Here is a 17,853-nt window from a genome sequence, read left to right on the forward strand (position 1 = left end):
TTAAATATATTGTGAGTTACAGGTGTAGATAATTGTTGTTTATCCATTCACAGTCTTTCTTTGCTCTGATGTTCCAACTTTCAATTTTGATCTTTCTCTAAATTTTAAGAATATTTATAGAGTATTTCTGTATGTATTTCATAGATGTGAAATCAACACCTCTAAATTAACTTTACATGTATAATATATAAAATAATTGCTCTGAATAGATTGATAATTACTAGCAGTTAGAGACATATTCTATGAGTATTATGTATAAAAGTGAAAACTCATTATTTATCAAAGGAATATATTTTAGTATTTCCCGTTGTAAACTATAGGGAAACATCACAGTGTGAAATAATGCTTGATAATAGTTTACCATCTTTGAAAAACTGGCTCTTCCTGCTATTGGTTGATTTGCTAGGTTGGAGGTATACATGTGATTAAATTAGAGAAAATTAAACACAATATTCTATTCAGGAAAGTAGATCCTGGTTACAACCTGGTGCAATTTTTTAAATTCTGCATTCAGTTTTCATTATTTCTGTGAATTCATAAATTGTTTTGGAATGTTGTATCAGAAGCTCATTTTTTAGTAAAAGGGAGGACCTGTATGGCCCTGGCTCCCATTTTGGGTAACTGTTGGCTTGCTTTCTGACCTTGACCTTGATATCCTCCCTATGTTAATTTCCTGTCAGGATCCACCCTCCTGAATGCTTAAGGGAATTTTCCCATCTGTATATCCTTCATATTGGGCGTTAACAACTGATAAGCAAGATTGTAATACATCAGTAGCAACTTCTGCCCTCCCGGGTTCTCCCATTGTGCTGTAAGCCTGTATTTTTTTACAGCATTAGGCATTCAAAAAAATGAAGAAACTAATATAGAGAAAAAAATTCCAAATAGGGGTGATTAAGTAAGTTAAGGGAGGTAGCATTTGAGTCTTCATCTCTTTTCTAAAATAATCTTGACAATGAGTATTAGTATTATTTTCAAGTTAAATAGGACCACCAGCTAAAGCCATAGAGTCCATTTGCTTCAGACCACTGAAGCTGAAGTTATTTGTGGGATGTTTATCTCACTCAATCCGAGATTCTTTATTTGTGTAGACCTTCCAAGAGAAGGAACAATGGGTGCCTGTTGATTAAATAGGAAAGTCTGATAGAGTATGACATCCACATTTATGCCTCAAGGTTCATCCCATAAACTGAAGCCAGCCTCTGTATCTTTGATAAACAAACAAGTTTCCAGAATTCAACTTGATGGGATTTAGGATAGATATGGAAACCTCTGGGGATGTCTGTGAAGGATTATTGGGGGGTAGATTCACTACAGTTGGTAAGATCCACACTAAATGCTCATGAGATCACTTGACCATTCCATGGTTTGAGGTCTCAAACTAATGAAAAGGTAACAGGAGCTGAGCAGCAAGTGTTCCTTGCTTTCTTTTTGCTGATTTTGGATGCAATGCCACCAGCTCTCTCAAGCTCCTGCCACCATTTCTTCCCCACAATGATGGACATATCCTTGAATTATGACCCCCCTAATTCTAATTCTTGTTAACTGTTTGCATCAGAAAGAAGACAAGTAACTAATGTTGCCTTCAGGTGTCAAGGGGCGTGATAATAGGATGTGAAGGACTAAGATGCTAAAATCAGAAATTAAGCAAAGCATTTACTAGGGACCATGTGAAAAAGGGAGTGTTTTCTTGGATAGCCAACAAAGAAGGGTGTGTTTAACCTACTTATGTTTGTAGTGAAAAGTCAACATGTAGACTTGAAGGAGTTTGATCACTCTAGTGTATATTTATTTATAAACACTTGGAAAGCATGTCTCAGACCAGCAACCAAGACACTAATCTGAAGGGAGTCTCCAAAGAAGATGCAGGTGGAATGGCTCCGAAGGACATCAGACTAATCTATATTTCTGTCAAGAAGAGTGAAAGAGGAAAGATCAGCAACTGCAATCCTATACTTATCTTGATTTTTTGTTCCTGGAAAATGAAGCCTGCTTTGCCATAAACAGAATTAAATCACAACTTGCATCAGTTTTTGTGCTGTTTCTGGCTTCTCTGGGGTGGAATAATAGCAATTCTTCTGCTTTTCTTCCTTCAGAAAAATGGAGTCAGACATCTCACAAGCCTTCCAGAAAGAACTCACCTGCTTCATCTGCCTGAGGTGCCTGACAGACCCAGTCACCATAAGCTGTGGTCACAGCTTCTGTCGAGCTTGCCTCCACCTTTCCTGGGAAGACATCCAACCTCCTGAACGATGCCCTTTGTGTAGAGAACAATATGGGAAGGACTTGAGAACCAACATTGTTTTGAAGAAGCTGGTGTCCATTGTCAGACAAGCCAGCCTCATGAAGGACCTGAGCTCTGAGGAGCAAAAGTGTGTGACCCACGAGGATACTAAGAGGATCTTCTGTGCTGAGAACAGGATCTTCCTCTGTCAACTCTGTTCTAACTCCCATGAGCACAGAGGACACAGACACTGTCCCATTGAAGCAGCTGCTGAGGATCAAATGGTAAGTGATGCTTCTGAGAGAACTTGCAAGCTGAAGAGAGGTAGGCTTAGAAAACCACAGGAAGATGCTGGTCCTCATTATGACAAAGGCATTGTTTTCAGAATGGTGGTACTTCATTAACATCTAATGAATAAAGGGTGACTAGGAATGTAAACATCCTTTGGGGTACCCTGAGTGTAAAAATCATTTGTATTTTATGATACATTATGCCCAGGTCACTGGAAAGTGCAACACTAACTTCCTATCTTTTAAAAGTGTCTATGGCTGGAGACTAAATTAGGAAAAGTACATGGGAGTCAGGTACAGCCAAACATGTAATCAAAATAATTCATCAATATACCTGAGCAAAAGGGTAAGCTGCATTTTCTAATTCTGTGGGCTCATCTAATATTCATAGCTAGAAAAAGAAAAAAATGAACGATAATTTTGATTCTGGTACTCTCACTACAATAATTGTATTGATTGCCCAAGAGTCTGTCAATCAGTAATATTTTTCAAAATTGATATTCATTGTTTTTTTACAGGACAGACTTTTGAAGCAAATGGCATCTTTATGGGAGAAGGTCCAAGAAAATCAAAAGATTTTAGAGGCAGAGAACAGAATGAGAACTCTTTGGATGGTGAGTATGAGAACCATGCTTAAAATAAGCCTGATGCAGATATTTTTAAAATTCGCCATAAGGCCTGGGATAGGATGCTTGGAATATGTGTCCTGCTCACCTCTAATTCTGAGTGTATAATACATCTCTGCTCTTGGAATGAATGGTCTGCTTCTGTAGAAGAGTCTGGGTCTAATGAGTGAATGGCTGACTGTTCTGCACACTGCGTTAGACTTTATGACTACATGTAGAGTTTCACAACTTTGTGAACATATGAATGATCAATCTTTTTTACAGGCACCTCTGCACCTCTAATACAGGTGTAAATACATCTTAGGGTTGGATTGCCTGTGTAATTAATAAAGAAGAAATAAATGAAACCAAGGCATTTACATTTTCTGAGGTGTGAAGACAGTCAATCTGAGTATATGCATCAGAGTTATACAAAACATTTGTGGAATTTAAGCATAGGAGGATGAAATGATGGAGGACAAAGTACTTTGCAAAGATGATTGGGAATGTCTTTTTTTTCTTCAGGACTACTTGACTCTTCGGGAAGAAATGATCAGGACAGAGTATAGGAAACTGCATCCACTCCTCTGTGAAGAGGAAGAGAAACACATTGAGTCTATGAGAAATGAAGGCCAATGTGTTTTAGAGAAACTCAGGACAAGTGAATCCATGATGGTGCAAAAGAGAAAAGAACTAAAAGAAATGTACCAGGAGCTGCTGGCAATGTCCCAGGAGCCATATGTGGTTCTGCTGCAGGTGAGCATGGAGGCCCACCGTGGTGATTGTTATACTAAGATAGCTTTCAATATATCCTGCATTTTTTTAGGGAGTTTCCTTTTGACAAATTTTCTGGAGAAACAAAATTCTGTAATAATCTTGAAAGAAGAAACTTTTTGAAATTATGTCCATAGATTCTTCAGGGATTATGTCCTAACTTTTGGCTTTTGTGCCTTGCTTTTCTGATAACTGAAATTCAGTGATTTCTCTTTCCAGCATTCTTTACCTCTGCTTATATATTGTGTACAATATTAAAGTAACCTGTGGCTTAATCTTCTGTTTGAGGGCGGTGTTTTTGAGAGTCCTTTAGGAGGTTGGCATTTTGAGAAAGGATCCTATTTGGTAGTACATGATACCTTGCAACTCACAGTAATGCTCAGGCTTCTAATCATGCAATTCTGAAATACACAAGTGAAGCACCATGCAGGGGTAAGGCCACCCTTTTGAAGTATCCTTAGCTAAAGTATCCCTATGGCTTGTAGAGAAGCTCAGGGAAAGTTACCTTTGCAGACAGGTGGGGGTTCAAAAGCAATGTACAGTCCATACCCTTGTCCTTCTGAAATTACTCTTTAGTCTGATTCCATCAATAATTTGAGTTCTGCTAATCTATTTGGTTGGCATCATCTTAAGACATGAATATAATTTACCAGGATAGATTGGTGTGATGTTGACTGGCATTTATATGAACTTTAGAAATTAACATTGCATTTCATTTCTTCAGATATCTAAGTTTTTCTTGTTTTCTTTGCAGAGTTTGGACCACATGTTCAGAAGGTGAGTTTAGCCATCAGTGCAAGTCCGGATACCCAAAAATATGCTATAAAATTGTCCAAGTTGCCTTAGGAAGTGCAGATGTCTTTTATATAGAAAATACTCAATTGTTTTAGTGTGATATTTTTGGGATTCTTTTACTTGTTTTGTTATTTTTATGTGTGTGTGAGTTTGTGTGCATGTACTTGCACATGTGTGCAGGTCAGAGGACATCTTTCTCCTTCCATCAAAGGTTCCAAGGATTGAACTCAAGTTGTCAGGCTTCTGTAAACTGAGGTGTTTGGCTGAACTTGGAATGAAGTTTTTCCTAATCAGAGTGTGATATCTTTAGCACCACGGAGGTCAATATTTTCTTTTCCTTGCAGAAGTGAGTCAATGCAGCTGAGCATGCCACAGCCTATTAAGACAGAACTCAATGCCCTACCCATCACTGGACTGACCGAAAGTTACAACCAGTTCCAAGGTGAGTGTCTCCACTGATAAAATGACCAGAGCTAACTTTCAATAATGAAATAACCTTTGCAAATGCAGTATTTTAACTCCCCAGAAATATGTCTAGGTAAGTCACATTGTATTGTTATTGAATCCCATGGTCATCTTACAAACAAACCAACAAACAGAAATAGATACTAATATCATGTTGTAGGTAATAGTACCCGAAAAGAGACTATCATTTGTTCATTGAGTAGAATGGTTATTTCACTCTGGACAGTATAATTCAAAGGAAGTGTAGCCAGTGATGGAGATATTTGATTATTTTCTTTTCAATGTGTGAGAAATTAATTTCTTACATTGCATTTTACTCCATAAATTAAAAAATACACAAGATAAAGAAGTGCACACTAGTAATCCCAGCATCAAAAACCTAGTGTGTGGAGGACTGCCAATGATTTGAGGACAGTCTGGTCAACACATTGAGTTCTATGCCAGTCTAGGACAAATAGAAAGACCCTATCACCAAAGGAACAAAAAAAGTCATAAAATAACTTAACAGACAAAGCCATGTATCATGAGCAATGAAAATGAAACAAATTGATAGGACATGAGGCAGTGTCTAAATCCTCCTTGTAGATCTAAATGTCAATTGTAACCTCACAGAGAAAGAGTATCAGATGTACCAGAGGTTAAAGGAGGACAGATACATTCAGGGATCCACTTCTAGAGCATATTTAGATTCTCCTTGAGTACAAATATGCTCAGTTAGATGCAAATGAAAACACCAATATGAAAGTTATCACTACTTATATCTACATAAAAATAACTTTTCATGTAGATCCATGAGCACAGCCTTTGCTCTGGCCCTTGCTGCAATGCACACATCTTCCCTGAGGCAGGTGTAATTTAAAGTCTTGGTGTATTTGAGCCAAATTTAATCTCAGGTCTTACCTTCTCTTTTTAAAATCTCGAATAATCTATGGACCTCTCTCACCTGAGAAATGTAAGCAATCATTTTACCTAAATGTTGTTTCTTCCCACAGTGCGCATTTCCTTACCAAACATAACAATGATCCATCACAAGATAAACCTCTTTAATGCCATGAGAAGATTGAGCTTCAGACCTCACCATAAAGATACATCTGCGGATTTTGCTGGATGCTATTCTGCTACCTGGAGTTCACAGAGCTTCATCTTAGGGAAATATTACTGGGAGATTGATTTGAAGGACTCTTGGGACTGGGCTGTAGGGGTCTGTAAGGATTCCTTGTTAAGGAATAGAAACCAAGTGATTGAATCTGAAGGTGCATTTCTTCTTGTGTGTGTGAAGGAGGGTAATGATTACAGTCTCCTCACCACATGCCCAGTGCTCCAGCACTATATAGAGAAGCCACTGGGCCAAGTTGGTGTGTTCCTTGATTGTGAGGAGGGATGTTTAAGTTTTGTGAATGTTGCCAAGAGTTCCCTCATACACAAGTACCCTTCTGGCACCTTCAAAAACCCTGTCTGGTCTTACTTCTCCACGGGAAAATCTGAAATCCAGTACCATAGTGATTTTTAAGTATTCCCTACTGTAATGTTACTTTTGTTATTGCTATTAAATATTAAAATACTATTAAATGAAAAAATGGTAGACTATATTACCTTTTATTCTGTAGTCCACATATTCCATAAAGTAACCTTATTTCATAGTGATTTTTGTTTGCTTGTTTTTGTGTATTTGACATTAAGTAATTATGCTTAGATACTGAGAGTAGTCTCAGAGACTCAGGCTCTATTTGGCTGTTCAAGCCCCTTTTAAGTGTACTCAGGACCCTCAGCTGCATTCTAACACCATAAAAATATGATCTACCTATGGGATTCCACTTAATGGTGTCAAGCTGGAGCACTGGTATGTATTGTGGTTGCTAATTTGAGGTCAATTTGACACAGACTCTTTTGGTGTTTTGAGACATGGTTTCTCTGTATAGCTTGGGCTGTCCTCTGCATTTTTTCAAAGGTAGAGATAGGTAACTAGGTCGTATTTTGTACATTTCCCCAGGAATTTGCTTAGACAGTCCCATGAGTTACTCAGTTGCGCTTACCCTTTTGTGTGTACTGTTAGGTAAGAATTTTGCTCATATCCCTGTTTACTTCCTCCCTATTTTTCACCCATTTCTGACAATACATTTATGATCCCCCTTCACACCCTCATCAAGTGTTGTGGTGTCCTTCTAGCTTGAAATTCCGGTAACCTTTAGACCTCACCTTACTTGCAATGACAGGGTCACGGTGTATAACTTTTTATTAAGACAAAATCCCATTTCTACATAACAGATTATATTTTATTTAGCTAGCTATTCTTGATTTAGGCTTTTGTTGTTGTTGTAGCATGATAACTGGAGAGCAAGAACCTATTGGAAAGGACTCTTTGTTGTTGTTACTCATGGTAATTGAAGGTTGTTGAGTCTATGGTGTCCTGGTCTCCTGTCCTGGAAGAGAACATCATATATCACACTGGTAGGTATGAGTGGCTTTGAAACGTATTCTTCTGGTTGTAGAAAGCAATCAAAGAGGCCAGAAAGGGCCAGAGACTATAATGTACAAGGAAGGACATGACCCCAGTGATCTATTTCTTCTAGCTGGTCCCAACTTCCTGAAGTTTTCTTCCCTTTAAAAGTAATGTCGGCCGGGCGGTGGTGGCGCACACCTTTAATCCCAGCACTCGGGAGGCAGAGGCAGGTGGATCTCTGTGAGTTCGAGGCCAGCCTGGACTACCAAGTGAGTTCCCGGAAAGGCGCAAAGCTACACAGAGAAACCCTGTCTCGAAAAACCAAAAAAAAAAAAAAAAAAAAAAAAAAAAGTAATGTCACCAGTTTGTGACCAAGCATCTGGTGCATGAATCTGTGGAGGATCTTTCATATTCAAACCATGGATCAAAAACCATCCTAAAAATGTGACAACTTGGGGCTGGAAAGATGGCTCAGCGGATAAGAGCACTGGCTGTTCTTCTAGAGGTCCTGAGTTCGATTCCCAGCAACCACATGGTGGCTCACAACCTTCCTTAATGAGATCTATTGCCCCCTTCTGGTTTGCAGGTATACTTGCAGACAGAACACTGTATACATAATAAATAAATATAAAAAAAATGTGACAACTTAGAATAGTTTATGACTGCTGGTTCTGTTATAGAGATTCTCTGCTGGCTGGTTTTAACTCAGTGTTGCAGTGATCTGGCAGCTGGAGTGGGTCCCTGAAAGCAGAACTGGGATGATGTACAAGAACACTCACTGTTGCCTGACAGTGGGCAGCTGCAGGAATTTCCATGTGTCCTAGGAAGAAGGGTTCTTCTGGATTTTCATTGTGCTTCTTTGGTTGTCTCAGGATAGCTGGATTTCCTATCTAATGCCTAGCTTCCTAACAGAGCTGTGTTGTTGGGGGTACAGAGGCCCTTTTACTCACAGAGAAGACCCAAGAGAACCAGGAATGTTAATCATTGCAGGAATGTTTCCTCAATGGAGGAGTTAAAAACCAAATACCACTATTCCATCCAGAAAGCTGAGAGTGGATTTTGTTAACGACCTGGTGACTTCTTTCCTTTCTGTGGAGGCAGACCTCACCCACCTTTTGCTACAGAGGCAGACCTCACCTAGATTTTGCTACAGAGGCAGACATTGCCCAAATTCACCAGAATGGTTATTCCAGACTCTTCCCTCCCTAGATAGTTACCAATCCTTAGGGAAGATGTTCCTTGCACTTTATAGTCTGCTCACCTCTATGCATTGGTCAGAGACCAATCTAGATTCTAGGTCTTTTAGCTATAGAACTCACCCTCATGGTCACATGTACCTTGTAAAGGAGTTTCTTTGTAGTCACACTTTGAGCTTTATTGTGCACCTGGAATTGGATTGATTGGACCAATTTTTGCCTAGAAACCTTTTCCCAAATTGTGCTGTGTTTTAAATATGCTGACAATGAATACCTGGCATTAGACTCCCCAAAGTCTGATCCAGGTTGACAAAGTCAATCTGCACCAGGTTTTCTTTCTTTCTTTCTTTCTTTCTTTCTTTCTTTCTTTCTTTCTTTCTTTCTTTCTTTCTTTCTTTCTTTTCTTCCTTTCTTTGAGATAGGGTTTCTCTGTGTAGCCTTGTCTGTTCTGGAACTTGCTCTGTAGACTAGGCTGGCCTCAAACTCAGAGATCTACCTGCTTCTGCCTCCCAAGTAATAGGATTAAAGGCATGAGCCATCACTACTCAGCTCAAGTTTTCATTCTCTTTTTTTTGAGCTGAGGACTGAACCCAGGGCCTTGTTCTTGCTAGGCAAGTGCTCTACCACTGAGCTAAATCCCAAACCCTCAGTTTTCATTCTTATCTCTTCAGTGGTTTGCTTCCCTGTATGACACCTGCAGGGACCCCCTCACTGTGTGACTTTTTGCAGCCTTGCCTATGAATTTCCCAGATGGTACCTTTGCCATGTTTCATTGATCAAACCAGTTGCTACAGATAAGGCCTAAGAGAATTTAGTTTCCACCAAAGATGGAAGAATTGCCTAGTAGTTGTGGCCCACTCCCAAAAGTCAGTATTCAAATTCACTTCAGTATTCTTCATGTATATTGCTTAGCTCCAAGTTTATTTCAAAGTATAGTATTTAATTTCTGAATATTGAGTCATTCCTAGACTCTTGATTTGATATTGGTTTCTTATTTAAAGGATTTATATTCAGAGCATATATGGGATTTTACTTTGGGGATTTGTGTTATGGGTCAACATAATGTTCTGTTTTGGTGACTTTTCTGTTTCTTCTTTAACACTAAAGTCAAGATTTTTGTCATCTATATCTGCCTTCTTCTTGACTTTGTAGCCTATGTCCCATCAATTTCTTTTCTTTTCTTTGTCTTTTTTTTTTTTTTTTTTTTTTTTTGGTTTTTCGAGACAGGGTTTCTCTTTGTAGCTTTGGAGCCTGTCCTGGAACTCACTCTGTAGCCCAGGCTGGCCTTGAACTCACAGAGATCCGCCTGCCTCTGCCTTCCGAGTGCTGGGATTAAAGGTGTTTCCTTTGATTTCTACCTGAGAACTGAACTCAAGTCCAGAATAGTTCTACCCCTCAATTGTTGAGTAGAGTGTGTGATGTGTCTCTGTGTGTGTGTGTGTGCTCTCTATGCTAACTTTTTATTTTAATTTCATTGATTTATTCTTTGATTCTTTTTCTTCTCCCATTGCTGTATTCAATTTTTGTCTTTCTGCTCTCAAAAGGCACAAACTTAGATTACCGATCTTAGCTTATTCTTCCTAATATTTTATTTCATGCATCAGTTTCCCTCCAGTAGCAGTTTATGCCTTGGTCTACAATTTTTATCTTACTCATTTTTTTAAAATTGAGTTCAGAATATAATTTTTTACATTGTGTGTGTGTATGTGTGTGTGTGTGTGTGTGTGTGTGTGTTTCCTCCTCTGTATCTGAACACACTCCCATGTCTCACTCTCTTTTCTTCCTTCTGACTATCCCATAAGCCTTTCTTGTTTTTCCAGGGAATGGCTGTTGAAATCCAGATCCGCTTAAATCACTTACCTGTTCTGATACAACTTCACAGTATTATACTATAATTTTGGAATTAGTAGGTCTTACAAATAACAAGTAATAAGCAGTTATTTGTATGGACAAGGAAATATTGGAAAGTCAGAGTACACACCTTTAACCTGTAAGCAATACCAGTCGGCATATAAAGCTTACCTATTGCTGCCATGTGGACCAGCCTCCAGCAACTCAAGGATTGAGGGGGAAGCCACAAAGTTGGTGAACTAATAAAGTATGCCTTTAAATCGTTTTCCAAGATATTTTTACCTAAGAGCCAATTAACAAAAACTTTTTAACCTAACCTCAAGTCATTATTTATTTAAAGCTTTGCTTTAGCTATCATGTACACCAAAACCTGTGAGCACATCTCCCAACATTAAGGTTAAAAGAATTTAAGCTATCTGGGCTACTGGGACTCAATTGTTTTTCTTTCTTTTTTCTTTTCTTTTTTTTTTTTGTTTTTTTGAGACAGGGTTTCTCTGTGTAGCTTTGGAGCCTGTCCTGGAACTCACTTTGTAGCCCAGCCTGGCCTTGAACTCACAGAGATCCACATGGCTCTTCCTTCTGAGTGCTGGGATTAAAGGCGTGCAGCACCACTGCCTGGCTTCAATTGTTTTTCTTAATCATTAACCTAAGTCACTAGTCAATGTCTATAGGGCTCTTCAAGAGACATTTTCTCATTCTTATTTTCTATCCTCTGTAGCCCCTGCTTTATAAGGGGCAGGGGCAATATTGTATCTTAATTTTAGCTATATTAGTTTTTCCACTAACCTAACCTTTAACATAATCTCTTACTGTATTTATTGAAGACTGTCAATCATCAAAATCCTATTTAAGCCAGGTGGCGGTGGTGGCGGCGGCAGTGGTGGCTGCAGTTCATGCCTTTAATTTTAGCACTCGGGGGACAGAGCCAGGCAGATCATTGTGAGTTCAAGGCCAGCCTAGTCTATAGAGTGAGATCTAGGACAGGCTCCAAAACTACAAAGAGTAAACCCTGTCTTGAAAAACAAACAAACAAACAAACAAACAAAACAAGAAAAAAAATCCTATTTAAACTAACACTACTATTGTGTAAAGTCATTACTTTAGTTACAGTACAGTTTAGGAAGAAATCATCTTCACAATAATCCATTGGTAAAAATGCCCAGCAGAGCTGGATGCTTCCATGAGGTAATCACACTACGATAAAGGCAACAGGGATCTTCCCATGCCCATTCACACCATGCCAGATACCAGTGAAAAATGGCAGCAGCAAACATATAAACACACAGCAGTAGCAAGAGACATTATGGGGCTGAAGCCCTTGGGGCCTTTCCTATCCAAGATTCACCTATCAAAGCTTTGCTTCCTGGTGGGCTGACTTCTCTAACTTTAATTGCCACCTGCTGCTCCTCTGACATGCACTTACCACTGAAATCAGTCTAGATATATCTAGCTGGCTGCTGGTGGTATACACCTTTAATCCCAGCAGAGGTAGGTGGATTCCTGTGGGTTAGAGGCCAGCCTGGTTTACAAAGCGAGTTCCAGGCCAGCCAGACTGCTACACAGAGAAACCTTCTCCCCCAGTAGTTGCCAGGCTGTGGTGGCCCATGCCTTTAGTCCCAGCACTCAGGAGGCAGAGGCAGGTGAATCTCTGAGTTCTAAACCATCCTGGAGTACATAGTGAGTTCCAGGACAGCCAGAGCTTCACAGGGAAACCTTGTCTGAAAACCTTGTTTGAAAAACCAAAACCAAACCAGACCAAAATAAAAAACAAACAACCCCCTTATTCCCTACCAAAAAAAAAAAAAGAAAAAGAAAAAAAGGAATTAGTCTAGATATGTAAATACAGAATCATTCACTTCACAATCAGTTCCTTCAATTTTATGTTTTCCTGTTGTCACAGTACGGGGAGGTTCATTCACCTATATATGATGATACTGTGTATAGGACTGTTACTATGGTGTGTGGTTGCTTGTGTGATTGAGACAGGGTGCTGAAGGAGAGTTTCAGCCATGCCAGGTGAAGCAAAGGTTATATTTTCAAAGGTTCCTGAGGAAGGGGAGGTCTTTCAGGAAGCAGGTTTGGTTAACATATGACTTATGCTGCATGACTTAGTGACAAGGGTCACTCTTTCTTTGGGAGTGGCGATTATTATTGCATGAGCCATACAACATGACAGTAGTGAGGCTGCCTCCAACCCCTAAGAGGGGAAGCGAGGCCTGGGTATGTTCATGCCTCACATGCAGCCCTATGTGATTAAGGCCTAGTTACCTGAATAGCCTTGGTTCTCTTACACCAACAGTGAAGGTTTTAATCTATATGGTAATCATTGTAGTCCATTCATAAGTCAATAATATCAGAATAGTTCTTTGATATTTCTTTTTCTTCACTATATAAGCAGGGGAAATTATAATGTAAAATATACATGAGAGCCTTCCACTCCTTAAGAGAAGCTGGTTCTTCAGGTTCCTGTTTATAAGCATAGAGTAATTGACTAAGGAGAAATGTGCTGTTACTGGATTTGGTGTCATTTGAGGATGTCACTGTGAACTTCACCTGGGAGGAGTGGCAAAATCTTGATGATACTCAGGGTGCTGTACAGGAATGTGATGCTGGAGACATACAGCAGCCTGGTGTCCCTGGGTAAGTAGTCTCAGGAGCAAGCAGTAAACATTTCAGTGCAGTAAACATTGAACAAATGTGAGACCTAAAGCTGTTTAGGGGTAAGGTTCTAGGCCACACATTAGGATTGTTCAGTGCTCTCTAGTGAAAGGTCCACATTTGCACTTTGGTTGCACAGATCTTAAAACCTGTTTTTGTCTTTCTTCAAAGAACCTTATTAGCAGAAATTTTCTCTAAGCCCTACACTATTTTTTATTACCAGGACAATGTTTTCCTAATCCTGAGTTGATCTTCAAATTGGAACAGTGAGAAGAGCCATGGACAGCAGAGGAAACTGCAAACCAGAGTCTGCCAGATTAGTTGTACTCATGGATGGGGAGATCATGTCTAGCATAGGTTGGCCATTTTACCAATTTGTCCCAAGTTCCATATCTGAGGGCACAAACTTGTTCATTACATACTCTACAAGGAGAATTCTCTTGAATATGTTCCTACCTTTCATTTGATGAAAATTTTCTAAGATTTATACTCGAAGTCTAATCTTTGACATCTGTTTTTTGATAATTTCCTCTGGTACTTCTTTTTTCATAGTTTCAGTTGCCTCTTACACTCCAATCTCATGGGGATTTTGTTTTCAGACATTTTTTCATGTGTTTGTTTTTGTTTTAGCACATTTTAATGAAGCAGATTTCAAGTGCTGGTCATTTTATATATTGAACATCAATAAAAATGTAAAACTTGTGTCCTTTCTTCATGGAATTAACATTTTGGTAAAGGACAGATAAGTTTATTTACACTAAGGAGTCACAGTAAATCTATATGTAATGTTGAACCAGAGTATAGTGAGTAACAGATGGTGTTTAAGTTATAGAGTATTTTACTTAGGTAGTTGATAAGAAAATAGAGAAAGAGATCTAAAAGTTAGACTTGTGAGGCATGACCTAAGAAATCAGAAGGAGGACCCAACATAGGTAGAGGTGTTCCTACTTAAGAATCAAGGAGAAATGAAATATGTTTTCATATTGAAGAACTCAGCACTGGGCAGGTGTGGTGGTGCACACCTTTAATCCCAGCAGTTGGGAGGCAGAGCAAGGTGGATCTCTGTGATTTCAAGGCCAGCCTGGTCTACAGAGTGGGTTCCAGGAAAGGCACAAAGCTACTCAGAGAAAACCTGTCTCAAAAAACCAAAAAAAAAAAAACAAAAAACCAAAAAAAAAGAAAAAAACAAAAAAAACAAACCAAAAACCTCAGGCTTCTTCTTCTTCTTTTTTTTTTTTTTTAAAAAAAAAATGGGGAGTATAGTCTGAGCGCAGCATTCCCCTCCATTTTCTTTTCTTTTCTTTTTTTTATTTATTTTTTTTTTTTTTTGGTTTTTTGAGATAGGGTTCCTCTGTGTAGCTTTGCGCCTTTCCTGGAACTCACTTGGTAGCCCAGGCTGGCCTCTAACTCAAAGAGATCCACCTGGCTCTGCCTTCCGAGTGCTGGGATTAAAGGCATGTGCCACCACTGCCCGGCCCCCTCTATTTTCTTTCTGTCATTCTAAAGCAACAAAAATAATGAGAAATGGCAGAAGATTCTACTTTTTATAAAACTAAAAGAAGCAATGTCTCTGTAAACATGATAACATCCTTGAAAAGCTATGGATTATAAGACACAGGAGTGTGTATCAACAATTTGGAGGTGAATGTCAAAGCTCTTGAGATCACAAGTAGATAGACACTTTAGAGATGATATATAACATACATATTTCCCCAGGGTGGTGGTGAACAGTTGTTTCCTTGTATTTATTCTGGTTTTGAAAAGAATAGCACATGTTGTTCTGTTAAGACCTCAATTACTGGTATCTGTTTTGTGTGGAAGAGGAAAGGAAGAAATTTCATGTTTGAAAAACTCACAATCCATGACCACTCCTGAAGTAGTAATTCTAAACCAACTAAGATGCAAATTCATGGCCATAAGGGAAGCTTCAGGTTAGGAAGCAGTCCATTGGACTTCTCTCATAATCTGCAAAGAAGATGTTCTAGAAATTATTGCCCAATTTATACCAGAATAAAGAGAATGCAAGAAAGATAAGGTCACAATTGTCATATATCAAAATATATATGAAAATAGAACATTGTAAAAAAATGTAACCATTATCTGAGTGGAAAAGTATGCCGAGCAATTAATGAATATTTCATTTATTTATTTATTTATTTATTTATTTATTTATGGTTTTTCAAGACAGGGTTTCTCTGTGTAGCTTTGGAGCCTGTCCTGAAACTGGCTATGTAGACCAGGCTGGTCTCAAATTCACAGAGATCCTCCTTCCTCTGCCTCCCAAGTGTTGGATTAAAGGCGTCGGCTACCACCACCCAGCTTGATATTTTAACAAAATATTTCTTCACAAAAATAAAATAAAGTGAGAAAAAATATGTTAACCTATTAGTGTGTTTCAGTATGTTATATCTAAAGTTTATAAATTAATACTTAATATGATCTTAAAACACTATGCTAGTAAGATAGGAAAAATTTCTTAGCATGAACATGAGAATTCCATTAGAAAACCTAAAGTGTAATTCACAGAAATGATTTTTTTTTTTGGTCCTTTTAGGTTTCTACAATGTGGATGGCAACCTCACTGAACACCAAGAAACATACTCAGGGAGCAAATCTTGTAAATGCCTTGAAAGTAAAAAAACCTTTACTAGCCAATCAGACCTTACAGTTCATCTGGGAACATATAACCAAAGGAAAGCCCATGTATGTATCCAGTGTGAGAAACTCTTTAGCACTAAATCTTCCCTTACTAGTCATCAGAGAATTCACACAGGAGAAAAGCCCTATGGTTGTAGTAAATGTGATAAAACCTTCTGGCATAAGTCAGCCCTCATTGTACATGAGAGAACTCATACTGGCGAGAAACCCTTTGAATGTTACGAATGTGGTAAAGCCATCCAACATAACTGGTATCTCAAAATGCATCAGAGAACTCACACAGGTGAGAAACCATATGAATGTAAAGAATGTGGAAGAGCATTTCTAAAGAAGTCATACCTCAAAATGCATCAGGGAACTCACAAGAGTGATAAACCATATGAATGTGAAGAATGTGGAAAAACCTTCCATAACAGGTCTTACTTCAACACATACCATAGAACTCACACTGGTGAGAAACCCTATGCATGCAATGAGTGTGGGAAAGCCTTTGACCAAACATCAGACCTCAGGAGGCATCAGAGAATTCACAACAATGAGAAATTATATGAATGTAAAGAGTGTGGAAAAGCCTATCAAAATAAGTCATACCTCAAAACTCATCAGAAAGTTCACACAGGTGAGAAACCATATGAATGTAAAGAGTGTGGAAAAGCCTTTCAAAACAAGTCATATCTCAACAAACATCAGATAATTCATACAGGTGAGAAACCCTATGAATGTAGTAAGTGTGGGAAAACATTTCAGTGGAAGTTAGTCCTTAGTAAGCATTATAGAATTCACATAGGTGAAAAGATCTATGAATGCATTCAGTGTGGGAAAATGTTTGGCTGCAAATAATCTCTCATTGTACATGAATTGATTCATTATGGGGAGAATCCCTATGAACCTAATATATGTAGAAAAACGTTTTCACAGAAATCAAACCTAAGTAGGCATCAGAGAACTCACAGACATGGGGAAGTATGATGATGATGGGTATAGAAAGACATTTAAGGCTCAGAATGCTTCAAACACTCCGACCAAGAATTCCCTTGAGTGTGTGTAGTATAAGTGTTCTTTCTGTAAAACAACTCTCAGTTAACCTGAGAGAACCCTGACAGGGTTGAGAAACATTAGGAAAATATTGAATGTGAAGGAAAGTTTCACCAGAACTTGTCCTTAAAATGTTATGAGAAAATTCACACAAGAGGAGATTTTCATAAATGTAATACATATGGGAAAATGTCCCACACTTCAGGTCTATACTTGGAATGCATCTAAGTATTTACATAGGAGGAAACATGAATGTAAAAGAATATAGATGCTTTAAACATGTTTTAAATATATTTAACTCATATTGGAGAAAACCTTAATGAAAGTCATGAATGTGGAAAACACTTTTTATAACTGAAAAAAATCTATGAATAGAATTAAAGTTGAAAATCATTTTGGCATCATTCATGCCTTAATATGCATGAGAAAGTCTTCACTGGCAAAAGACTCTTCTAGAAATGTAATCATTAGAAAACTGTCTGGAAGTCACACCTTGTTAAATATGAAATAATCCTGTGAGGAAAATCTCTGTGAATGGAATAATTATGGAATCTGTCCAGTAGAAATTTCCCCACAGCATGCATCAGAGAACTCACTTGAGAAAGGAATGCCTATAATGTTGAAAGCCCATTCATTAACTATACATCACACCTAAGGAAATATCAGACAGCACATTCTAGGAAAAGTCTTATAGTATTGAAGAACATCCAGAACATGTAGAAAAGAGGCATTGACATATATCACAAAGTGTGTGCAAAGGAATAATACTGTGTAGCAGAGTGGCTACGTGTCCCCCAGAGAACTTTTTCTTATATCTCTGGACCTAGCCTGCAATTCTCAGCCACTACTATGGCCATTACAA

The 17,853-nt window shown here is 38.4% G+C and overlaps 1 protein-coding gene across 1 annotated transcript; it reads left to right on the plus strand.

Annotated features, from left to right (window-relative positions):
- The first annotated feature begins 2,100 nt into the window (after nucleotides 1–2,100).
- On the plus strand, nucleotides 2,101–16,925 carry LOC128105350 (zinc finger protein ZFP2-like). The gene is given in 6 exon segments (XM_052730434.1): nucleotides 2,101–2,508; nucleotides 3,033–3,128; nucleotides 3,645–3,875; nucleotides 4,648–4,670; nucleotides 5,033–5,130; nucleotides 15,853–16,925. Coding segments are annotated over 6 exon segments (1,929 nt in total).
- The last annotated feature ends 928 nt before the right edge of the window (nucleotides 16,926–17,853 follow it).

The sequence above is a fragment of the Peromyscus californicus genome, unplaced genomic scaffold (assembly GCF_007827085.1).
Source record: "Peromyscus californicus insignis strain IS unplaced genomic scaffold, ASM782708v3 Scaffold_11__1_contigs__length_118956290, whole genome shotgun sequence".
Taxonomy (NCBI): Eukaryota; Metazoa; Chordata; class Mammalia; order Rodentia; family Cricetidae; genus Peromyscus; species Peromyscus californicus.